At 43.6% G+C, this 16,813-nt stretch overlaps 1 protein-coding gene across 10 annotated transcripts in view; it reads left to right on the forward strand.

Moving 5' to 3' along the window:
- Prr14l (proline rich 14 like) overlaps positions 1-16,813 on the forward strand; it is a 74,464-nt gene that overhangs the window by 19,095 nt on the left and 38,556 nt on the right. For all 10 annotated transcript variants that reach the window (XR_012907316.1, XM_075944031.1, XM_075944029.1 and 7 more), the window contains 3 exons: positions 3,999-4,071; positions 11,137-11,190; positions 11,611-16,381. Coding sequence is in view for 9 of the 10 variants with exons in the window: in XM_075944031.1 (XP_075800146.1) it covers positions 3,999-4,071; positions 11,137-11,190; positions 11,611-16,381 (4,898 nt within the window). In the remaining variant the exon portion in view is untranslated. The remainder of the gene's footprint in view (positions 1-3,998; positions 4,072-11,136; positions 11,191-11,610; positions 16,382-16,813) is intronic.

Raw genomic sequence — 16,813 nt, forward strand, 5'->3', positions numbered from 1 at the left:
TGTAGACCAGGCTGGTCTCGAACTCACAGAGATCCGCCTGCCTCTGCCTCCCGAGTGCTGGGATTAAAGGCGTGTGCCACCACCGCCCGGCATGATGCTTACTTTTTACATTAAGTGTTTGCATGCATATATGTAAATACATTTATGTTCCTAAATATAGCCTGCTAAGTCTGTATAATGTTACTTGTATGTGTGTTTTCAGGGCTGACACTGGACAACCGGTTGGTGTGCTCTTCCTTGAGGAAGACCACCTTTCCTGCTCCGAGCTTTTGTCAGTTGCCTTGTCTTTGTGCAGTAGATGAGGGAAAGTCCATGAGGCCTAAATAAGCCATTACACAGATTTTTTTTTAAATTTACGTGTATGAATATTTTGCCTGTGTGTATGTATGTACACGATGTGTCTGCCTGGTACCTGTGGAGGGCAGCAGAGGGCTTCACATCCTGAAACTGGAGTTACTGATAGTTGTGAGCCACCATTTGGGTGCTGGGAGCCGAACCCAGGTCCTCTGCAAGAGCAACAAATGCTCTTGACCACTGAACTATCTGTCCAGTACCATGATCTTTTTCTTTTCTTTCTTATAATTTTTGCTTTATTTATTCATTTATTTGGAGTTTTTTGAGGTATGGTTTCTCTGTGTAGCCTTGCCTGTCCTGGAACTCTCTACAGACCAGGCTGGCCTCAACGCAAAGGTTCGCCTGTCTCTACCTCACAAGTGCTGGTATTAGAGACATGTGCCCCACTGCCCAGCATATAAAAGGATTTCTTATTGGAAATAAAATTTCAGTGACTTAAAAGTGGAAACTCTGGGCAGCGGAGAGATATCTCCATCCATAAATGCTTGCTTGCTATGTAAGCATGAGGACCTGAGTTTGATCCCCAACACTCATAAGAAGCCAAAGCTTATGGCACACTTGTAATCTGGAGGGTCTCTGGGGCTCTCACTGACCAGCCTAACCGATCCTTATCACTGAGAGACTGCCTCAAAAAAGGTGAGGGCTAGTTGAGATGACTCTGAAGATAAAGTGTTTAATGTACAAGCCAGAAGACCTGAGTTTGATACCCAGAACCCATAGAAAGATGGAAGAGAACCAACTCCACAAAATTGTCCTCAGACCTTCAGGTGTGCACAGAGGCACATGCCCTCCCTCCCATCACACACACAATAATAATAAAGGAAAGGAAGAAATTTGAGGTGGATGGCTTGTGAGGAACACCATCAGATGTTGTAGTTGGAGCGGCGGGCTGCGTCCCCGGCACCTGGCCGCCCCCATGGCTAGCTTTACCCGAAATAATTACACGGACACTGTATTCTTTTAAACACCGCTTGGCCCATTTCTATCTAGCCTCTTCTAGGCTAGCTCTCGCACCTGGACTAGCCCATTTCTAATAATCTGCTGTAGCCCACGAGCTGCCTTACCAGGAATGATCTTAACCTGCGTCTGTCTGGAGTGGGAGAACCATGGCAACTCCTTTTTCCCAGCTTTCTGTTCTGTTTACTCCGCCTACCTATGTTTTAACCTATGAGGGCCAGCCAAGCAGTTTCTTTATTACTTAACCAATGAAATCAACAGATTGATATATGACCCTCCCACATCAATCAGAGACCAACATGTGGCCTCCACCTGTACGCATGCAAACCCATGGGTGCGTACATACACAATGGAGAAATGTTTTTATAAAGGTAGAAGCAGAATTGATGTTGATAGGCTGTTCTTGGGTCTGCAGGGCTCTGTTGTCCCTAGTTTGCTGTAGCTCTGATCTCATGCAGCAGAGCAGTATGTAAAGCATGTTGCCGAGGTGTGAAAGCTTTCTGTGACTTCACAATCGGTGCCTCACTTAAAGCTGCAGTTTTTCTGAGTTGAGATACAGAGGAAAACTTCTGTAAAAGTTCCTCTCTCCCTATAAAGGTGTAAGAAACTAGAAGGTCCATCTGATGATAAATCTTTTCTTTCATTAGAGTGTTGGCACTTGAAATCAGGGCCAGTTAGGCACTGTACCAACCAGTGTGTCTCCAGCACTATTTGTCTTTCCCAGAAAAAGTCTCAACTCTGTAGCCCAGAGACTGGACTCTTAACATCTGCGCTTCTTCTACCTCAGCCTCTACAGAGCTGAGATTACAAATACGGGCCACCAGAGCCACATCCAGGGGTATTCTTGCTTGCTTTCTTTATTTCCTTTCTTCCTTCCTTCCTTCCTTCCTTCCTTCCTTCCTTCCTTCCTTCCTTCCTTCCTTCCTCCCTCCCTCCCTCCCTCCCTCCCTCCCTCCCTCCCTCCCTCCCTCACTTCCTCCCTCCCTCCCTTCCTCTATCCTTCTTTCTTTTAGCTTTCCTTTTTCTTTTTTTTATTGAGCTATATATTATTCTCTTCTCCCTTCCTCTCTCCTCCCCTTCTGCCCTCTCCCATGATTCCCACACTCCCAATTTACTCAGATCTTTATTTTTTCAAGACAGTGTTTCTTTGTGTAGACCAGGCCAGCCTCAAACTCACAGAGATTTGCCTGCCTCTGCATCCTGAGTGCTGGGATTAAAGGTGTGTGTCACAGTGCATATCATATGCTTTGTTATCTTTGAGTCTGGGTTTGATTTGTAGCACCCATGTGGTTACAACCATCTGTAACTGCAGTTCCAGGGAATCTGACACCCTCTTCTGACCTCTGCAGGTACCAGGCACACATGTACATTTGTTCAAGCAAAACATTCATACGCTTAAAATAAATTAAACATGAACAAAAACGGGACTGAAGTTTTCTCAGTGGTTCTAAGCACTCTTAGTACTGGCTGTTTTTTAGAGGTCCCTAGTTCAATTTCCAGCACCCCCAAGGCAGCTTGTAACTTGTTTTCAGTTCTGGGAGATCCGATGCCTTCTCTGGCCTCCAAGGGCACTGCATGCAGGCAAATAGGCAAAGCACTCATGTATAAAAAGAAAATACATTTTTAAATCAAAAAGTCTTTTTAAATTTTAAAGTAATTTGATTTACATAAAATGAAAAGGTAGAACAAAAGTTTGAAGCCTCAATTTATTCGATTGAGGGTTTTTTTGGTTTTTTTGATGAGGTTTGACAATATTGTCTTGCTGGCTTAGAACTTGCTATGTAGACCATACTGGCTTTGAACTTAGAGGTTTCTGTGCCTCTGCAGAGCTGGCATTCAAAGTCACAATTCAGCCATTAACCTCCCAGTTTGTTTGTTTGTTTGTTTGTTTTTCAAGACAGGGTTTCTCTGTAGCTTTGGTGCCTGTCCTGGAGCTAGCTCTTGTAGACCAGGCTGGCCTCGAACTCAAAGAGATCCGCCTGCCTCTGCCTCTGCCTCCTGAGTGCTGGGATTAAAGGCCTCCGCCACCACTGCCTGACCTAACCTCTCAATTTTAACCAGTTTATTTGCCAGTGTCTTATAGCTGCAGTTCCTGAGATCTGGCTGGCTCCTCCTCTTCCTGTCATTGTTCTCTCCAACCCCCTCATTAAAGTTAACTTTTCAGAGCTGCTGTGTGAGCTGCTGCCTGAGCAGAGGAGCGCAGAGAACCCTTGGAAGGAGGAAAGGGCGCTGGCCTTCCCTCTGCCACCCATGCTTCTGTCCTGTACCTGCTTAAGCTGGCACTGCACCAAGTGCACCTGTGCCCTCATCTTATTTCTTATTTTCAGAAGGCACTCGGGAGCTGACACATAGCTGTGGTCCCACCACTCAAGAGGCTGAGGCAGGAGGATTATAGCTATTTGAGTCTGACCTGGGTTAAATGGTGACCCCTACCTTCAAAATCTAAAACAAACAAACAAAAAAAGCAAGCATTAATAAGCTTTTGTTTTTCTCTGTTTCAAGTTCAAATTCTAGAGAAGTAATACATTTTACTTACTAACCTGAATTTGAGCTTTCCTTTCTATCTCAATGCCTGTGACTGTTGGCAGTTTTCCTGGAGTTACACTGAGCTCTGAAGTAATAACTGAACGTCTGTGAACTCAGGTACCTCTGCACCAGCCATTGACTGTTGGGTTTTCTTATTGCAGGATGTCCTCCTGATGCAGTCCAACAAAGAACCTGTATGTGCAGAGTTCCCTGGAGATCTGCTAAAGAAAAAAGGTATGATACTTCTTTTTGTTTGTTTGTGTTTTGAGACAAGGTCTTTTTTATGTAGTCCTGGTTGGCCTGGAACTCATAGATATCCACCTGCCTCTGCCTCCAGAATGCTTTGATTAAAGGCGTGCGCCACCACACCTGTGAAGATTTTTTTAATACGATTCACTTACTATTTATGTGTGTGTTAGCTTAAGGAAGTGTATACCACTTGTGTAGAAGCCATTGGAGGCCAAAAGAGGCTGTCAAGTCCACTGGAACTAGGGCCACACGTGGGTAGTGGGTACCCAATCGGGGACTGTTGCAAGAACAGTAAGCACTCTTAATGGCCGAGCCATGTTTCCAGCCCCCAAATTGTTGGGGTTTATTAAGAAAAGGTTTAGTTGTCTTCTTTTGGGTGATATACTCTTAATGGGTTATCTGGTTATCATTTTTACCAAGTTGGGTTTTCTTTTGTTGTTTGTTGTGTCCAGTTGGGGAGGGGTGAATGGAGAAAGAAATAGGATACAAGAGTAAGGATAGGAACTGGTCTGCACGCTTCTCTGAGGAGGTGCCGCACAGGAGTTCTGCTGAGGCCGTGTGGAGGCTGAGTAGTTGACTTGCAGGGCTTGTGCTCTTTCCTTCCACTCTAATCTTCTGCTTTTCGATGAGGTCAGGACCTGACATCTGACACGCAGAGTATGTGGGTGATCTCTGGGGTCTGAAGCTAGCGCAAGCTAAGCCTCTGGGCCTGTAATTTTCTGGTCTTTTCACAGTAGAAACTTGGACTCAGTTGGTCTGCAGGCACAGCTTTTTTAGGACAGGGTTTCTGTGTAGCCTGAGCTGTCCTAGAACTTGCTCTGTAGATTAGGCTGGCCTCAAACTCACAGAGCTCTGTGCACCTAGGCACATCTTCATTCCAGGACTTTTTGTTCACATTCCTCCCACCCCCAGCCCTGCCAATCTTTTGTGAGGGTCTCACTTTGAGTCATGACTGTCCGGGAACTCTCCATGTAGACCTCTCCAGACCCAAGTAAGACCTGATTTTCCAAGATTTCCATAGCCTCTTAGAACCTGCCCTTGGTTGGGCTAGTGTTCCAACATGGAAACGTGCTGGGGACATTTCAGACAAACCATAGTAGTAGGGGAGGCTGATGCGAAGTATCCTTGGAAGGGAAAGAAGTAGTTGAATGGCTGTTTCATAAGGAGTCTGTCCTGTCAGATTCATTTAGACTGGTACCTTCCATGACTCTAATCTGAGCAGAGTTTATTTGTTAAAACAGGTTCTAGGTAGTCTTGGCTGACTTTGAACTTGTATGTGTAGATCAGGCTGACCTAAAACACAGAAATCCTCCTGCCTTAGCATCCTGAGTACTGGAATTAAAGGCATGAGAAAACTGGCCCAGCTCTTTGCTTACTTGTTTTTTGTTTGAGGCAGTTTTCGTGTATTCCAGGGCATCCTTGATCCTGCTATATGTAAGGGGTAGCCTTGAACTCCTGATCTTTTGCCTCTGCTCACGTACTAGAATAACAGGTATGTTCCACGGCACCCAGTTTAAATTCTTAAGAGTTCATGATTTTTGTTGTTGTTGTTTTTCGAGACAGGGTTTCTCTGTGTAGCCCTGGCTGTCCTTGTTCTGTAACTTGCTCTGTAGTCCAGGCTGGCCTAAACTCAGAGATCCTCCTGCCTCTGTTTCTCCAGTGTTGGCATTAAAGTCGTGCTCCGTCACAACCCCCACTCCCACTCATTGATTAAAAAGAAAAAAAAACTTGAATATTTCTGTTTAATAGAAAATTTACTCTCTCTGTTTTTGTTCTCTTTTTTATTTTTATTGGATTTTTGAGACAGGGAGACAGTTTTTCTGTAACTACCTGGCTGTCTTTAGAACTCACTTTGTACACCAGACTGGCCTTGAACTCAGAGATCTGCCCGCTTCTGCCTCCTGAGTGCTGGGATTAAAGGTGTGCGCCATCATCACCTGGCTTTTGTTTTAGTTTTAATTGGAAGGGTACAGTAGCATCTGTAGTGCATGTAGTGCATGTGTGGGGTCAGAGGGTAAGGTTTTACCGTGTGAGTCTGGAGATTGAACTCATGTTGTGAGCTTTAGGGAAAGAGCCTTTAGTTACTGAGTCTTTCACTGGCTCCCTTGTCCTCCTGCAATTTACATTTTTAATTTCTATTTATTCATTTATATTTTGGTTTTTCAAGACAGGGCTTCTCTGTGTAACAGCCATGGCTGTCCTGGAACTCACTCTGTAGACCAGGCTGGTCTCGAACTCACTGACATCAGCCTGTCTCTGCCTCCCAAATGCTAGTATTAAAGACATGTGCCACTATGGCCGCCCGGCAGTACCACTTCTAAAGTAATCTTATAACCAGCTCCTTTGGTCTCCTCTCAACTAGTATCTTTTAGGTTCTAAATTTGCTTCTAGTGTACGTAAGTAGGTATTTACCATATGTGGTCTTTTGTGACTGAATTTTCCCACTTTGCTTACATGTTTGTTAATTTTTCTTTTATGATTTTTGAGATAAAGTCTCAGTCCAGTTCTCATTGCTACCAACAATATAGAGGGGTTATAATTTATCTTAAATTGGTTGTTTTCTGTTTGAGTTTGAGATGTGGAGAGGGACTTTTTTTGTTTTGTTTTTTTGAGACAGGGTATCTCTGGCTGTCCTGGAACACATTCTGTAGACCAGGCTGGCCTCAAACTCACAGAGATCCCTCCTGCTTCTGCCTCCCTGGGAACCAAACCCTTTTTCTTTTTTTTTTCTTTTTCAGATTTATTTATTTATTATGTTTACAGTGTCAGCCATTATGGTTATGGGCTCACCCTCTTAAGCTGTAAGCCACAATAAACTCTCTTCCATATATGTTGCCTTGATTGTGGTATCTCACAGCAATAGTAAAGTAACTAAGAAAGATAATTTTGATAATTAATTTTATGGGATTTAGAATCACCATGGAAACAAATATGGGCATGTCCATGAAGCGTTATCTAAATTATATTAATTGAAGCAGGAAACCCCCTCTACTTGTGGTTACTACCATTCTTGGGATAGAGTCCACATCTTAATGAAAAGGAGAATGTGCAGAACTGAGTACAAGCACTTAGCATTCACTGCTTCTTGACTGGATTAAGTTTGAACAGCCACCTCCACTTTTCCTGCCACACTTTCCCTTCCCACTAAGGTGGAACTGGGCACCAAAATAAGCACTCATTCCTTCCTTCCTTCTTTAAGTTGTCTGTGCCAGGCATTTGTCACAGCAGCAAGACAAGGTTATTAATTCAGATCTTAAGGTAATATACTATGTTTTTAGTAGTTAAAAGGCAGTATCAATAAATGATTATTAACCCTAGTCCATACTTTATTCAGATTACTGTACTGAATAACTTTTCTGTTTTGAGGATCCCATTTGATCCTCATGTCATTTTAGGATTCTCCAGTTTGTGACAATGTTGGTGTTTGGGGGTGATTTTAAGAGTGCAGGTATATTGTAGACTGTGGGTGTAGAAGTGAAAGAGCCCATCAGTAATATCAACAGTTACCTTCAGGAGGTGCTGTGTTACTCGGTTATACTCTCAGTCCGGAGATTGAGGCAGGAGGATTATGAACTCAATTTTAACCTAAGTGAATATATATATATATATATATATATATATATATATATATATATATATGTTGTTTTGTTTGTTTGTTTTGATTTTTTTGTTGTTGTTTTTCACTTTTCAAGATGGGTTTCTCAGTAGCTATGGAGCCTGTCCTGGAACTGTCTCTGTAAACCAGGCTGGCCTCAAACTCACAGAGATCTACCTGCCTCCCCTTTCCCAGTGCTAGGATTAAAGGCATGAGCCACTACTACTTGGCATTTTTTTGTTTTGTTTTGTTTGTTTTTTGAGAACACAAAGTGTAATTTTTATTACATTGTATCAAAGAGGACACATGCTGTCAACATGCATTAGTGTTTGTTGGTTTTGGATCACTGCACAGTTATTCTCCTTCTTTTTCATGCTTTAAACTCTTAAAAAAAAATAAAGATGGGGGGCTGGAGAGATGGCTCAGCAGTTAAGGCCCTATTCTGGCCTATAGGCAGGATACTGTATAAATAAATAAATCTTTAAAAAAAATAAAGATGGTTCAGTGGTTAGGAGAACTGGCTAATCTGCAGAGGACCCAGGTGTAGTTCCCAGAACCTACACAGTGGCTGATAACCATCTATAACTCCAGTTCTACATGATTCCATGCTTTCTTCTGGCATTCTCGGGCACAAAGATGTACATATATACATTTAGGCAAAACACATATACAAAATAAACAAACAAATAGGGCTGGAGAGATGGCTCAGTGGTTAAGAGCACTGACTGCTCTTTCAGAGGTCCTGAGTTCAATTCCCAGCAACCACATGGTGGCTCACTTCTGGCTTGCGGGCACACAAGGAAGGAATGCTGTACACATAATAAATAAATAAATATTTTAAAAAATAAAATGAACAAATAAATAAATGTTAAAAAAATTGTCTTAAATTCTGCTTCAAAGTCTTGTGAAATGTCAAAATGTATGTGCATAAAAACAAATCACCTTAATGGGTGGGAGTATTGTTTTCTCTCTAGCTGTGCACAAACTGCTTTCCCTATGCACCTTTCGCCATTACTACTTGGAAGTCGGTGCTCCCCCGCCCCTTCCTAAGATTCTTGATAAAGTGGAGAATGGATGTGTTTCAGCAAATCTGAACTTCATCGCCTCACACAGAGGAAAACTGCATCAGGTTGGGGGTAGATGAAGAATTTCTCATTGTTCCTGGATAGATGTAATGTACAGCTACCTTGATGCTAAACATATGATTTAATGAATTACATAGCATTCCATAGAAAGATGAAATAAAATCATGAGGAGTGCTCAGGCTGAGACATTCATGAATAGATTATTGTTTGGGATGATATGAAATTGGATTATTTTGCAATACTTAGTACTGCTTGGGAAATTGGAGGTAGCCATTGTTAGTAATTGTTATTTATGCTAAACATCTGGTGCATTTTTATCCATCCATCCATCCTAGAGGTCTTGGGGTGTCGTTTAATGGCAGAGCTAATTGTCTGTGCAATTCTGGGTTCGATTGTTAGTACCCAGTTAACAAACTCATCACCCCTGCCACCTCTCTGCTAGGCGAGCCTTGTAACACCAAGTTTTCCCTGTAGCCCATACTCCTAATGTTTTTAAATGGTGTTCTACACTTAGATACCATTTTAACTGTCTCATGTCCTGTTAGATAAAGAATCAAAGAGAAAAGACAGGCAGTTCTCCTAATACTGCAAGTACTATACCAGGCAGTGTTTTATGTGTGATAGTTAATTTCCATACAGCACTGAGGTAAGTGTATTTACCATGCTTTCTACAAAAGAAACTGAGGCTCAGAGAAGGACACACAAATGCTGGAGTTGAGGAGCTTCCTAGTTCTGGCCGGCCTTGAATTTGTGCTGGCCTCCGGCTCCCTCCTTCTGGCCTCACAGGTGTGTCTGTCCTTGTGTTCACATTCCGCGCAAAAGGTGGGTTTTTGTTGTGTGTTCCCTTGCTTTCTTACTTTCATAATGGCAGTCTTCACACTAACTCAGAACTGAAAGGAATGAACTAAACTTCCATGTTCCTGTTACTCAGCTTCAGTAATGATCAGCCCAACCTTACAGAAAGGCAACTGGTTGTTTATTGTTTTGTTTTCTTCTTTTCTTTTTCATTATTTGTTTTTCTAGACAGGGTTTCTCTGTAGCTGACTATCCTGGAACTCAAGAGATCCACCTGCCTCATGAGTGCTAGGATTAAAGGCGTGTGCCACTACCGCCTGGTTCAGCAAGGCAATTATTATAAATCATTGGATTTAGGACCATTCAGCTTGCAGATTAACCATAAATAAAGTTCTACACATAACTGTTCTTTTTCTTTTTTCTTACTTGTTTTTGGCCGTTCAGGGGATTGAACCTGTGATTTCACTAATGCTAGGCATGAGCTCTACCACTGAGCTGCAACCCCAGCTCTCACTGTTCCTTTTCAAAGAGCAATTTTATCTATAATATATCTAATTTCAGGTAATAAAATGATCATTAAATGAAAAGATTGTTGTAATGACAGTTTACTAGAGCTATCTAGCTAGATAAGTAGTTTTATAATACCTAGCTCCTGTGCTTCTCACCATGGAGCTTTAGTCGTAGCCTTTTTTCCCCTCCTGTTTTTTTAGACAGGGTTTCTCTCTGTATCCTGGCTGTCCTAGGGAACTTGCTCTGTAGACCAGGCTGGCCTCGAACTCACAGAGATCCACCTGCCTCTGCCTCCCAAGTGCTGGGATTAAAGGCGTGCGCTATAAAATTTTATTTTGTGTGCGTGAATGTCTGTGTGAGGGCATTAGATCCCCTAGAACTGGAGTTACAGACAGTTGTGAGTTGTCATGTGGGTGCTGGGGATTGAACCTGGGTCCTCTGGAAGAGCAGACAATGTTCTTAACCACTGAGCCATCTCTCCAGCCCTCTTTTCAGTTTTTCATTTGTTTGTTTTTGTGGTGCCTGGGCTGACATGGAACACACTTTGTGGCTCTTGACATTCAGTGGTCTTGCTGTCCTGCCTCAGCTGGTGTTGCAAATTTGAACTACAAGGGCCTGTTAGTGGTGTTTTAAAATGGCAACTTTTTTTTTTAATAGTTTTTCAACACAGGGTCTGTTTAGCTCTGTATCAGAACTCACCCTGCAGACCAGGCTGGCCTTGAACTTGCAGATATCTGCCTGAAAATGGTGTCTGTGAGACTGAATGAATCAGGCTCACATTTTCTGTTACTCAGTTATATAGTATCATCTGTGATACCAAGTAACATGTTGAGAACAGTGTTTTTTATTTTTCCAAAATTGGCTGCTTTTGGGGGACTCATTTTCATAGTTTGCAAAGAAGCAAAACGCTGGTATGGCTTTCTGAGCTTTTTGATTATCTCTTTTCTGAGTTGAATTTTCTGTTGTTGCCGTTGATGCATGATGAAATTCACTTAGCTGGGACAGCTTTTTTATTTTTATTTTTCAAATTACATCTGATTTGAGTTTCTTTCTCTTCTGTAAAAGGAAATGTACACAGTACAACTGGACCTCTGCCAGAACCCATTGAAAACATACAAGGTATGAAAACCAGTGGGACTAAGGGATAATAATGAAGGACACAGTTGTGGCACTGTGAGCCAGCATCCGTCAGCTGGGTGCAGTGAGCACCAGGAGTGGATAAAATCATGACCGCCCTCCATTATGCTTTCGGAAACCAGAGCTTAGTTACCCTAGAACCTTCAGTTTCGTGGAACCTAAATTAATAAAGCGTTCTTAAAGAAAACCATGTGGAACATTACTAATTGTCTTTTTTTGGGGGGGGCGGGGTTCAAGACAGGGTTTCTCTGTGGCTTTGGAGCCTGTCCTGGAACTAGCTCTGTAGATCAGGCTGGTCTCGAACTCACAGAGATCTGCCTGCCTCTGCCTCTCGAGAGCTGGGATTAAAGGCGTGCGCCACCATCGCCCGGCCTAATTGTCTTTTTTAATTGTCATTACCAGGGATCTGTGCTGTTTCCACAATGAACAAAGGAAAGAAAGAGTTGTGTAACTTAAACCTTATTTGTGAAGCAGATGACAGTCACCAACGGATTCTTAACCACTGTAGGGAAAACCCCGGTTCTGCACAGGACAGTTTCACCACTGCAGGGAGTGAAGAGTCTATAAAGCCCGCTGAAGAAAATTCTAAAATTTTATATCTTGCATCATATTCATCTGGCCCAAAATCCTTAGAAAAATGTGTTTTTGAAAGCAGTGCTTTAGTAAAGGAATCTGCTGGAAAAATAAAAGAGGTTGATCAAAGCAAGAACTTCTGTGGAGAAGAAAGTAAAGAACAGAATCAGAGGCCCAGCAGTGAAAGAGGGGGTCTCCTTTTCAGTGTCACAGAACAGGAACAGAATGGTTCTGGTGAGAAACAGACCATGGAATCCAGTAACCACAGCAACTATTGCACTCAGGCAAGTTCCTGCGCAGAGATCTGTAGTTCCATGCCTAACTCTTTTACCGAAGCCACAGAAATAATGTGTAAAAAGAGTGATCTGAAAATGACTTTAAACTTTCAAGGTAATTTGGTAAACTCTGAGGACCATAGAAAAACTGTCACTGATGTGAACCATCCTGAGAGACACTCTGAGGAAAGCGGGTTTCCCTTGTTGGTGCACGTTGAAGAACCAGAACAAAACCCAGTAAACTCCAGTGCACTACGTGAAAAGATTTACAGTAAAGACTCTAAGTCTGTAGTCAGCTCCCAGAGAAATCTGGGTGACTCTCTGCCAACTAAAGCAGCATGCAATGAATTTCTGTCTGGAAGAAAATCCCCTCAGAGTTTGATACCAGCAGATCCAGTAAGTTCTGAACATAAGGAGATATCAAAACCCAAGGAAAGTCCTGCAAAATTACCACCATGTCCAGAGTTTGTTTGCAGACCTGCTTCAGAAAAGCATGTACAGGACTTAGGTGACAACGTTGCCCATTTAGATGAACCAATCATTGCCTGTGAGATATGTGAACTTTCTTGTAACAGTGAACTGGTTGAACACAAACTAGAACATGAATGTGTTTTAAATCAACAAGTGTCCCTTAATTCTCAAGAGCATGTAATATTACCAACTGACTCTCTGATAAATCTAAACAGAGAGATGCCTTCAGCAACATGCAGAGATGCTCAACAGAGCTGTCATTCTCTCAAGAACGGAGCAAATCTTACCACCAATACTCAAACCATTCCTGCTGAGACAAAATTGGAAGTCACATCTGCACAAGGTGACAGAACCTGTGGGGCCTCTTCAGGCATCCACACCTTAAATCTCACAACAAGCCCAGAAGGGCAAAAAGAAATGACTGATTCAGGTATCAAAGATCTACATTCCACTTTCCTCTCAAGTGTGAAAGAAACAGCTGGCCTTTCCTTTGTCACAGAATGTCAGAATGTTCAGTCTCAGGATATCTCCAGCTGTCAGTGCATAACAAGAAATGCATCTGAAGAGAACATGTGCTCTGCTTGTGCTGCTCTTGGACCCAGAAAAGATACCCTGAAAGCCAGCAACTGTAAAGTAAACTGTGGAAATGCACGGCAGTCTAGCAGGCACTGCTTCCAAAGATCAGAAGACTTGGTGGAAAATAGCTCCTTCTTGGAGAGTGAACCTGCTGGGCGGAAGACTCAGAGCAGCCTTCTAGGAGGCAAGGTTACAAGTGAAATGGCAGCAGGTGTGGCAGGTAGTAGAGTTTTGTTGAACATAACCACTCCCGCTACCGGCTATGTGGAAGCCAGTGAGGAAGGCCTGGGTGGAAGGAAGCAGAGTAGACACAGATGCACTGCAGTTTACAGCCACAGCGCCTCTCCTTGTGATATACAGGAGCTGAGCCAATCTACAAACATTCCAAGTCCTGACACACTAGCGGACCAGTCTCTGAATGTTATTTCATCTCATTTGAAAGCCATGTACCAAGCAGCTCAAAGTCATGACCAGAAAGTAGGTGAAGTCTCTGACTGTCAGAGAAACCAAAACAGTCCAGACAAATGCAGAAGTGAAGGTAAGACAGCTCAGGAAGGACTAAGTGGTGACCCCCAAGAAACTGTCCCTGAGGTCAGCCACAAGGAAAAGGATTTGCTAGTCAGTTCAGGCAGTGAAAACCCTGTGCTTTGTGGTAGTTTAGAGAAAAGCAATTCCAAAGGAGCCTTTGAAAATATTCCTGGCTCGGAAGCACTGGTATACAGTGTGCTAGATGTGGTATGTCCCGACTGCACAGGTGAGCCTGCAGAGGCTGTGCTGGGCGCATCTAGTCCAGCTGGTCATTCTACAAGCCGAGATAGACTGGCATACCATGAGTCCTTAAGGAGTACCGCACCTCTTCGAGGAGAACTGAATGTTGTGTTTATAGGAACAACTGACCAGGACTCGGGACTCTCCAGTGCTGCTGCTTCTACGGTAGACTGTCCTGAGATACTGAAATCACGTGAAGAAACAATATGCAGGTTTCTAAAAGACTATGGAATGGAAGAGTGTCCAGACTCTGCCACTGATCATGAAGTAGAATGTGTTACCAATCAAGAGCCAAATGTAAGAGCACTGGATAAAGGAGGTGTGTCTTTAAATTATATTCATTGTGAGAATCAAGGGGAAGGAAAATCTGTGACAGAAGGACTGAGAATAGAAGCAAATTCTGAGTTTGGTGAGAAGAAAACCTTTGGATTATCCTCAAAAGACTCCAGATCTTCTAGGTGCCGAGGTTCTGTTGAGATGGCACAGTCCCATCTTTCTTCTCAGGAACAGTCACCAGCTGGTGTTCTTGGTGAAAAGCCTAAATTGAAGCATCTCTTTAAGCCCAAAGATGGTGAAATCCTTCATGAAAATATCAAGAATTGCGCAGTCCAGTCTGACGTGAAGGAAGGAATACCAACGAATATAGGTAACGCTGGTGAAGGAGGTGGTGCATATGTCAGTGTAGACACCAGTGTTTGCAAAGCTTGTCATTCGCATGAGAATTCCATAGATAAGTGTTTGCCTTTGATAATGATAACAGCAATTAAACAGAATAAAGAAGAAACTGAAGAACATCAGAAGGGACCACTGGGTCACTTACCTGTTGGGGAGGGGTCCGAGGAGACCATTACCGGAGACAGTCATGTTAATTTTCCTAAGAGTTATCAGACCCATTTGAAATGCCAGAGTGTGCAAGATGTTGCTAAAAGCCCACAAAGCCAGAGAGGTGAGCGTGCCGTGCCAAAGGACGAAAATCTATATCAAAAGGGTACTCGTGCACTGCTGGAACAGCACGCGTCAGTGAACATGCTGTCAGATGAGATGCAAAGTAAGAAACCTGTGATTGGCCAGTGTGAGTCCCTCATAATGGAAGAAGTCGCCCTAAGAAAGCCAACCAAGAAAAAAACGGCTAGACAGCTTCAGAGGTTGGAAGACCCAGAAGAAGAAAGCTTATGTCACCTGTTAAAGAAAGACACCTTATGCACAGGTCCTCGGCTTCCTAGTACCTCTTGGAAAAAACAGGATCCTAGTGCTGCTGGAGGTGGTCAGATACATGGTGCCTTTGTGACTCTGTCACAGCAGCAGAGATTGCTTCCCGTAAAGAAGCAACCTCATCGAACATGTAAGAGAACTTCCTGCCCAGAGCTAGTCACTGTGCAGAGAAAAATAACTAAAGTAAGAAATTCTGATTGTGGAAAGAGTTCCTCTGATCCCATCCCCACAAAAACACACAGACTTCTCAGCCCGTGTGCCGTGCCTGCCGCGCCATTGGAACCTGAAGCAGTACCTAGCACGAGCTTGTGTAGCCACATACCAAAGCCAAAGGCTACTCTGTGCCATTCCTTGAGTCCGAGTTGTAGGAAGCCTACCAAAGAATCAGCCTTACTAAACAAGCTGTCTGTCCTTGCCTCCAAACTGGTTCTGGCTACAAAGCCCCAGAAACTCAGATATCAGCGGTATGCCTCTTCCCTTGTTCCTTTGGCTAAAAGCTGCAAGCGCCTCAGATATAAAAAGCTCCTAGATGGATTTTCCTATAATGCAATGCAGCTGGACCCATGTTTGGCAGCTACTGGATGGGATAGGAGGTCTAACAGTAAGTCCTTGGCACTTTATTCTCTTGAAGCTGTCAAAATGAGCTTCATAGATCTGAGCAACAAGATGCCATCACTGCTGTTTGGTACCAAAATCTTCCCATTTTCCTTCCATGTGAAATCAGCATCCAATTGCATGGTTGAGCCCTCCAGGACTTTTCCTGAGCACTGTGCTCCATCGAGGCTTGCCTTAGCAGAGATCTCCCAGTGCTCATCTCCACCTCCCAAGTGGACCTTTTCTTTCTTCATGTCCCACGGTTGCCCTGGGATGGCTACATTCAGGGAAGATACTGGCCTCTGTAGTCAGACACACACTCAGGCTCCTCCACAGACTGCAGCTCCTCTCCATGACTATGGAGGCACTGCCGTAGTCCGGACTGGAGCAGACTGCTCTGTCCTTGGCCTTCACACACTTCTAGCACTTTGTTCACCAGGATGTTACCGAATCTGGACAAAAAGACGGAGCTTCACCAATCACATGCCTACCATGCAGAGGCTCTTCTTGACCCAGTTTACACAGGGCTTAAAAGGGTTAAGGTCTCCAGCCTCTCTAGCAGACAAGGTCTTCTGCTCTCTGCCCTACTCATTGGGACGAGTGTTGTCCATTTGGAGCCAGCATGGACCTTCCTTTACCTTCCAATTGCCTGCTCTTCATTCCACTCAGAGGAAGCAGCAGGGGAGCCTGAGCATCTTGAGCAGGTAAGAGCTCGTCATCTCTTCTTTCTGTGTATTTCGTGTTTGTTTCCTGCCGATGGGAAAAGGAGAGGCGGCAGGTGCTGGAAATGCAGGGCTGTCTGCTGGGGGCTTCCTATGTTTACACTTGTTTACCCTGAGAGAGTGGAACAGTAATTCTTGGCTACAGAGGCCCCTAATTTGCCCATCGCATCATCTCGTATCTTGCACTATTCTTCCAGTTTTACTCCTTAAGCCATAATCTTTTTATCCCCCTTGCGACAGTGTCTCTGTGGAAGTCACTATATAGACCAGTCTGGTCTGCCCCTGCCTCTCAAGTGCTGGGATTAAATTTATGTGCCACAGTGCCCAGTGTATGCCACCATCTTCCATTGTTGTTTGTTTGTGGCACCATCTCAGGCTGGCCTGGAACTCAAGAACATCTTGGAGCTGTCACGC

This window comes from Microtus pennsylvanicus, chromosome 12 (genome assembly GCF_037038515.1).
Source record: "Microtus pennsylvanicus isolate mMicPen1 chromosome 12, mMicPen1.hap1, whole genome shotgun sequence".
NCBI classification, from domain to species: domain Eukaryota; kingdom Metazoa; phylum Chordata; class Mammalia; order Rodentia; family Cricetidae; genus Microtus; species Microtus pennsylvanicus.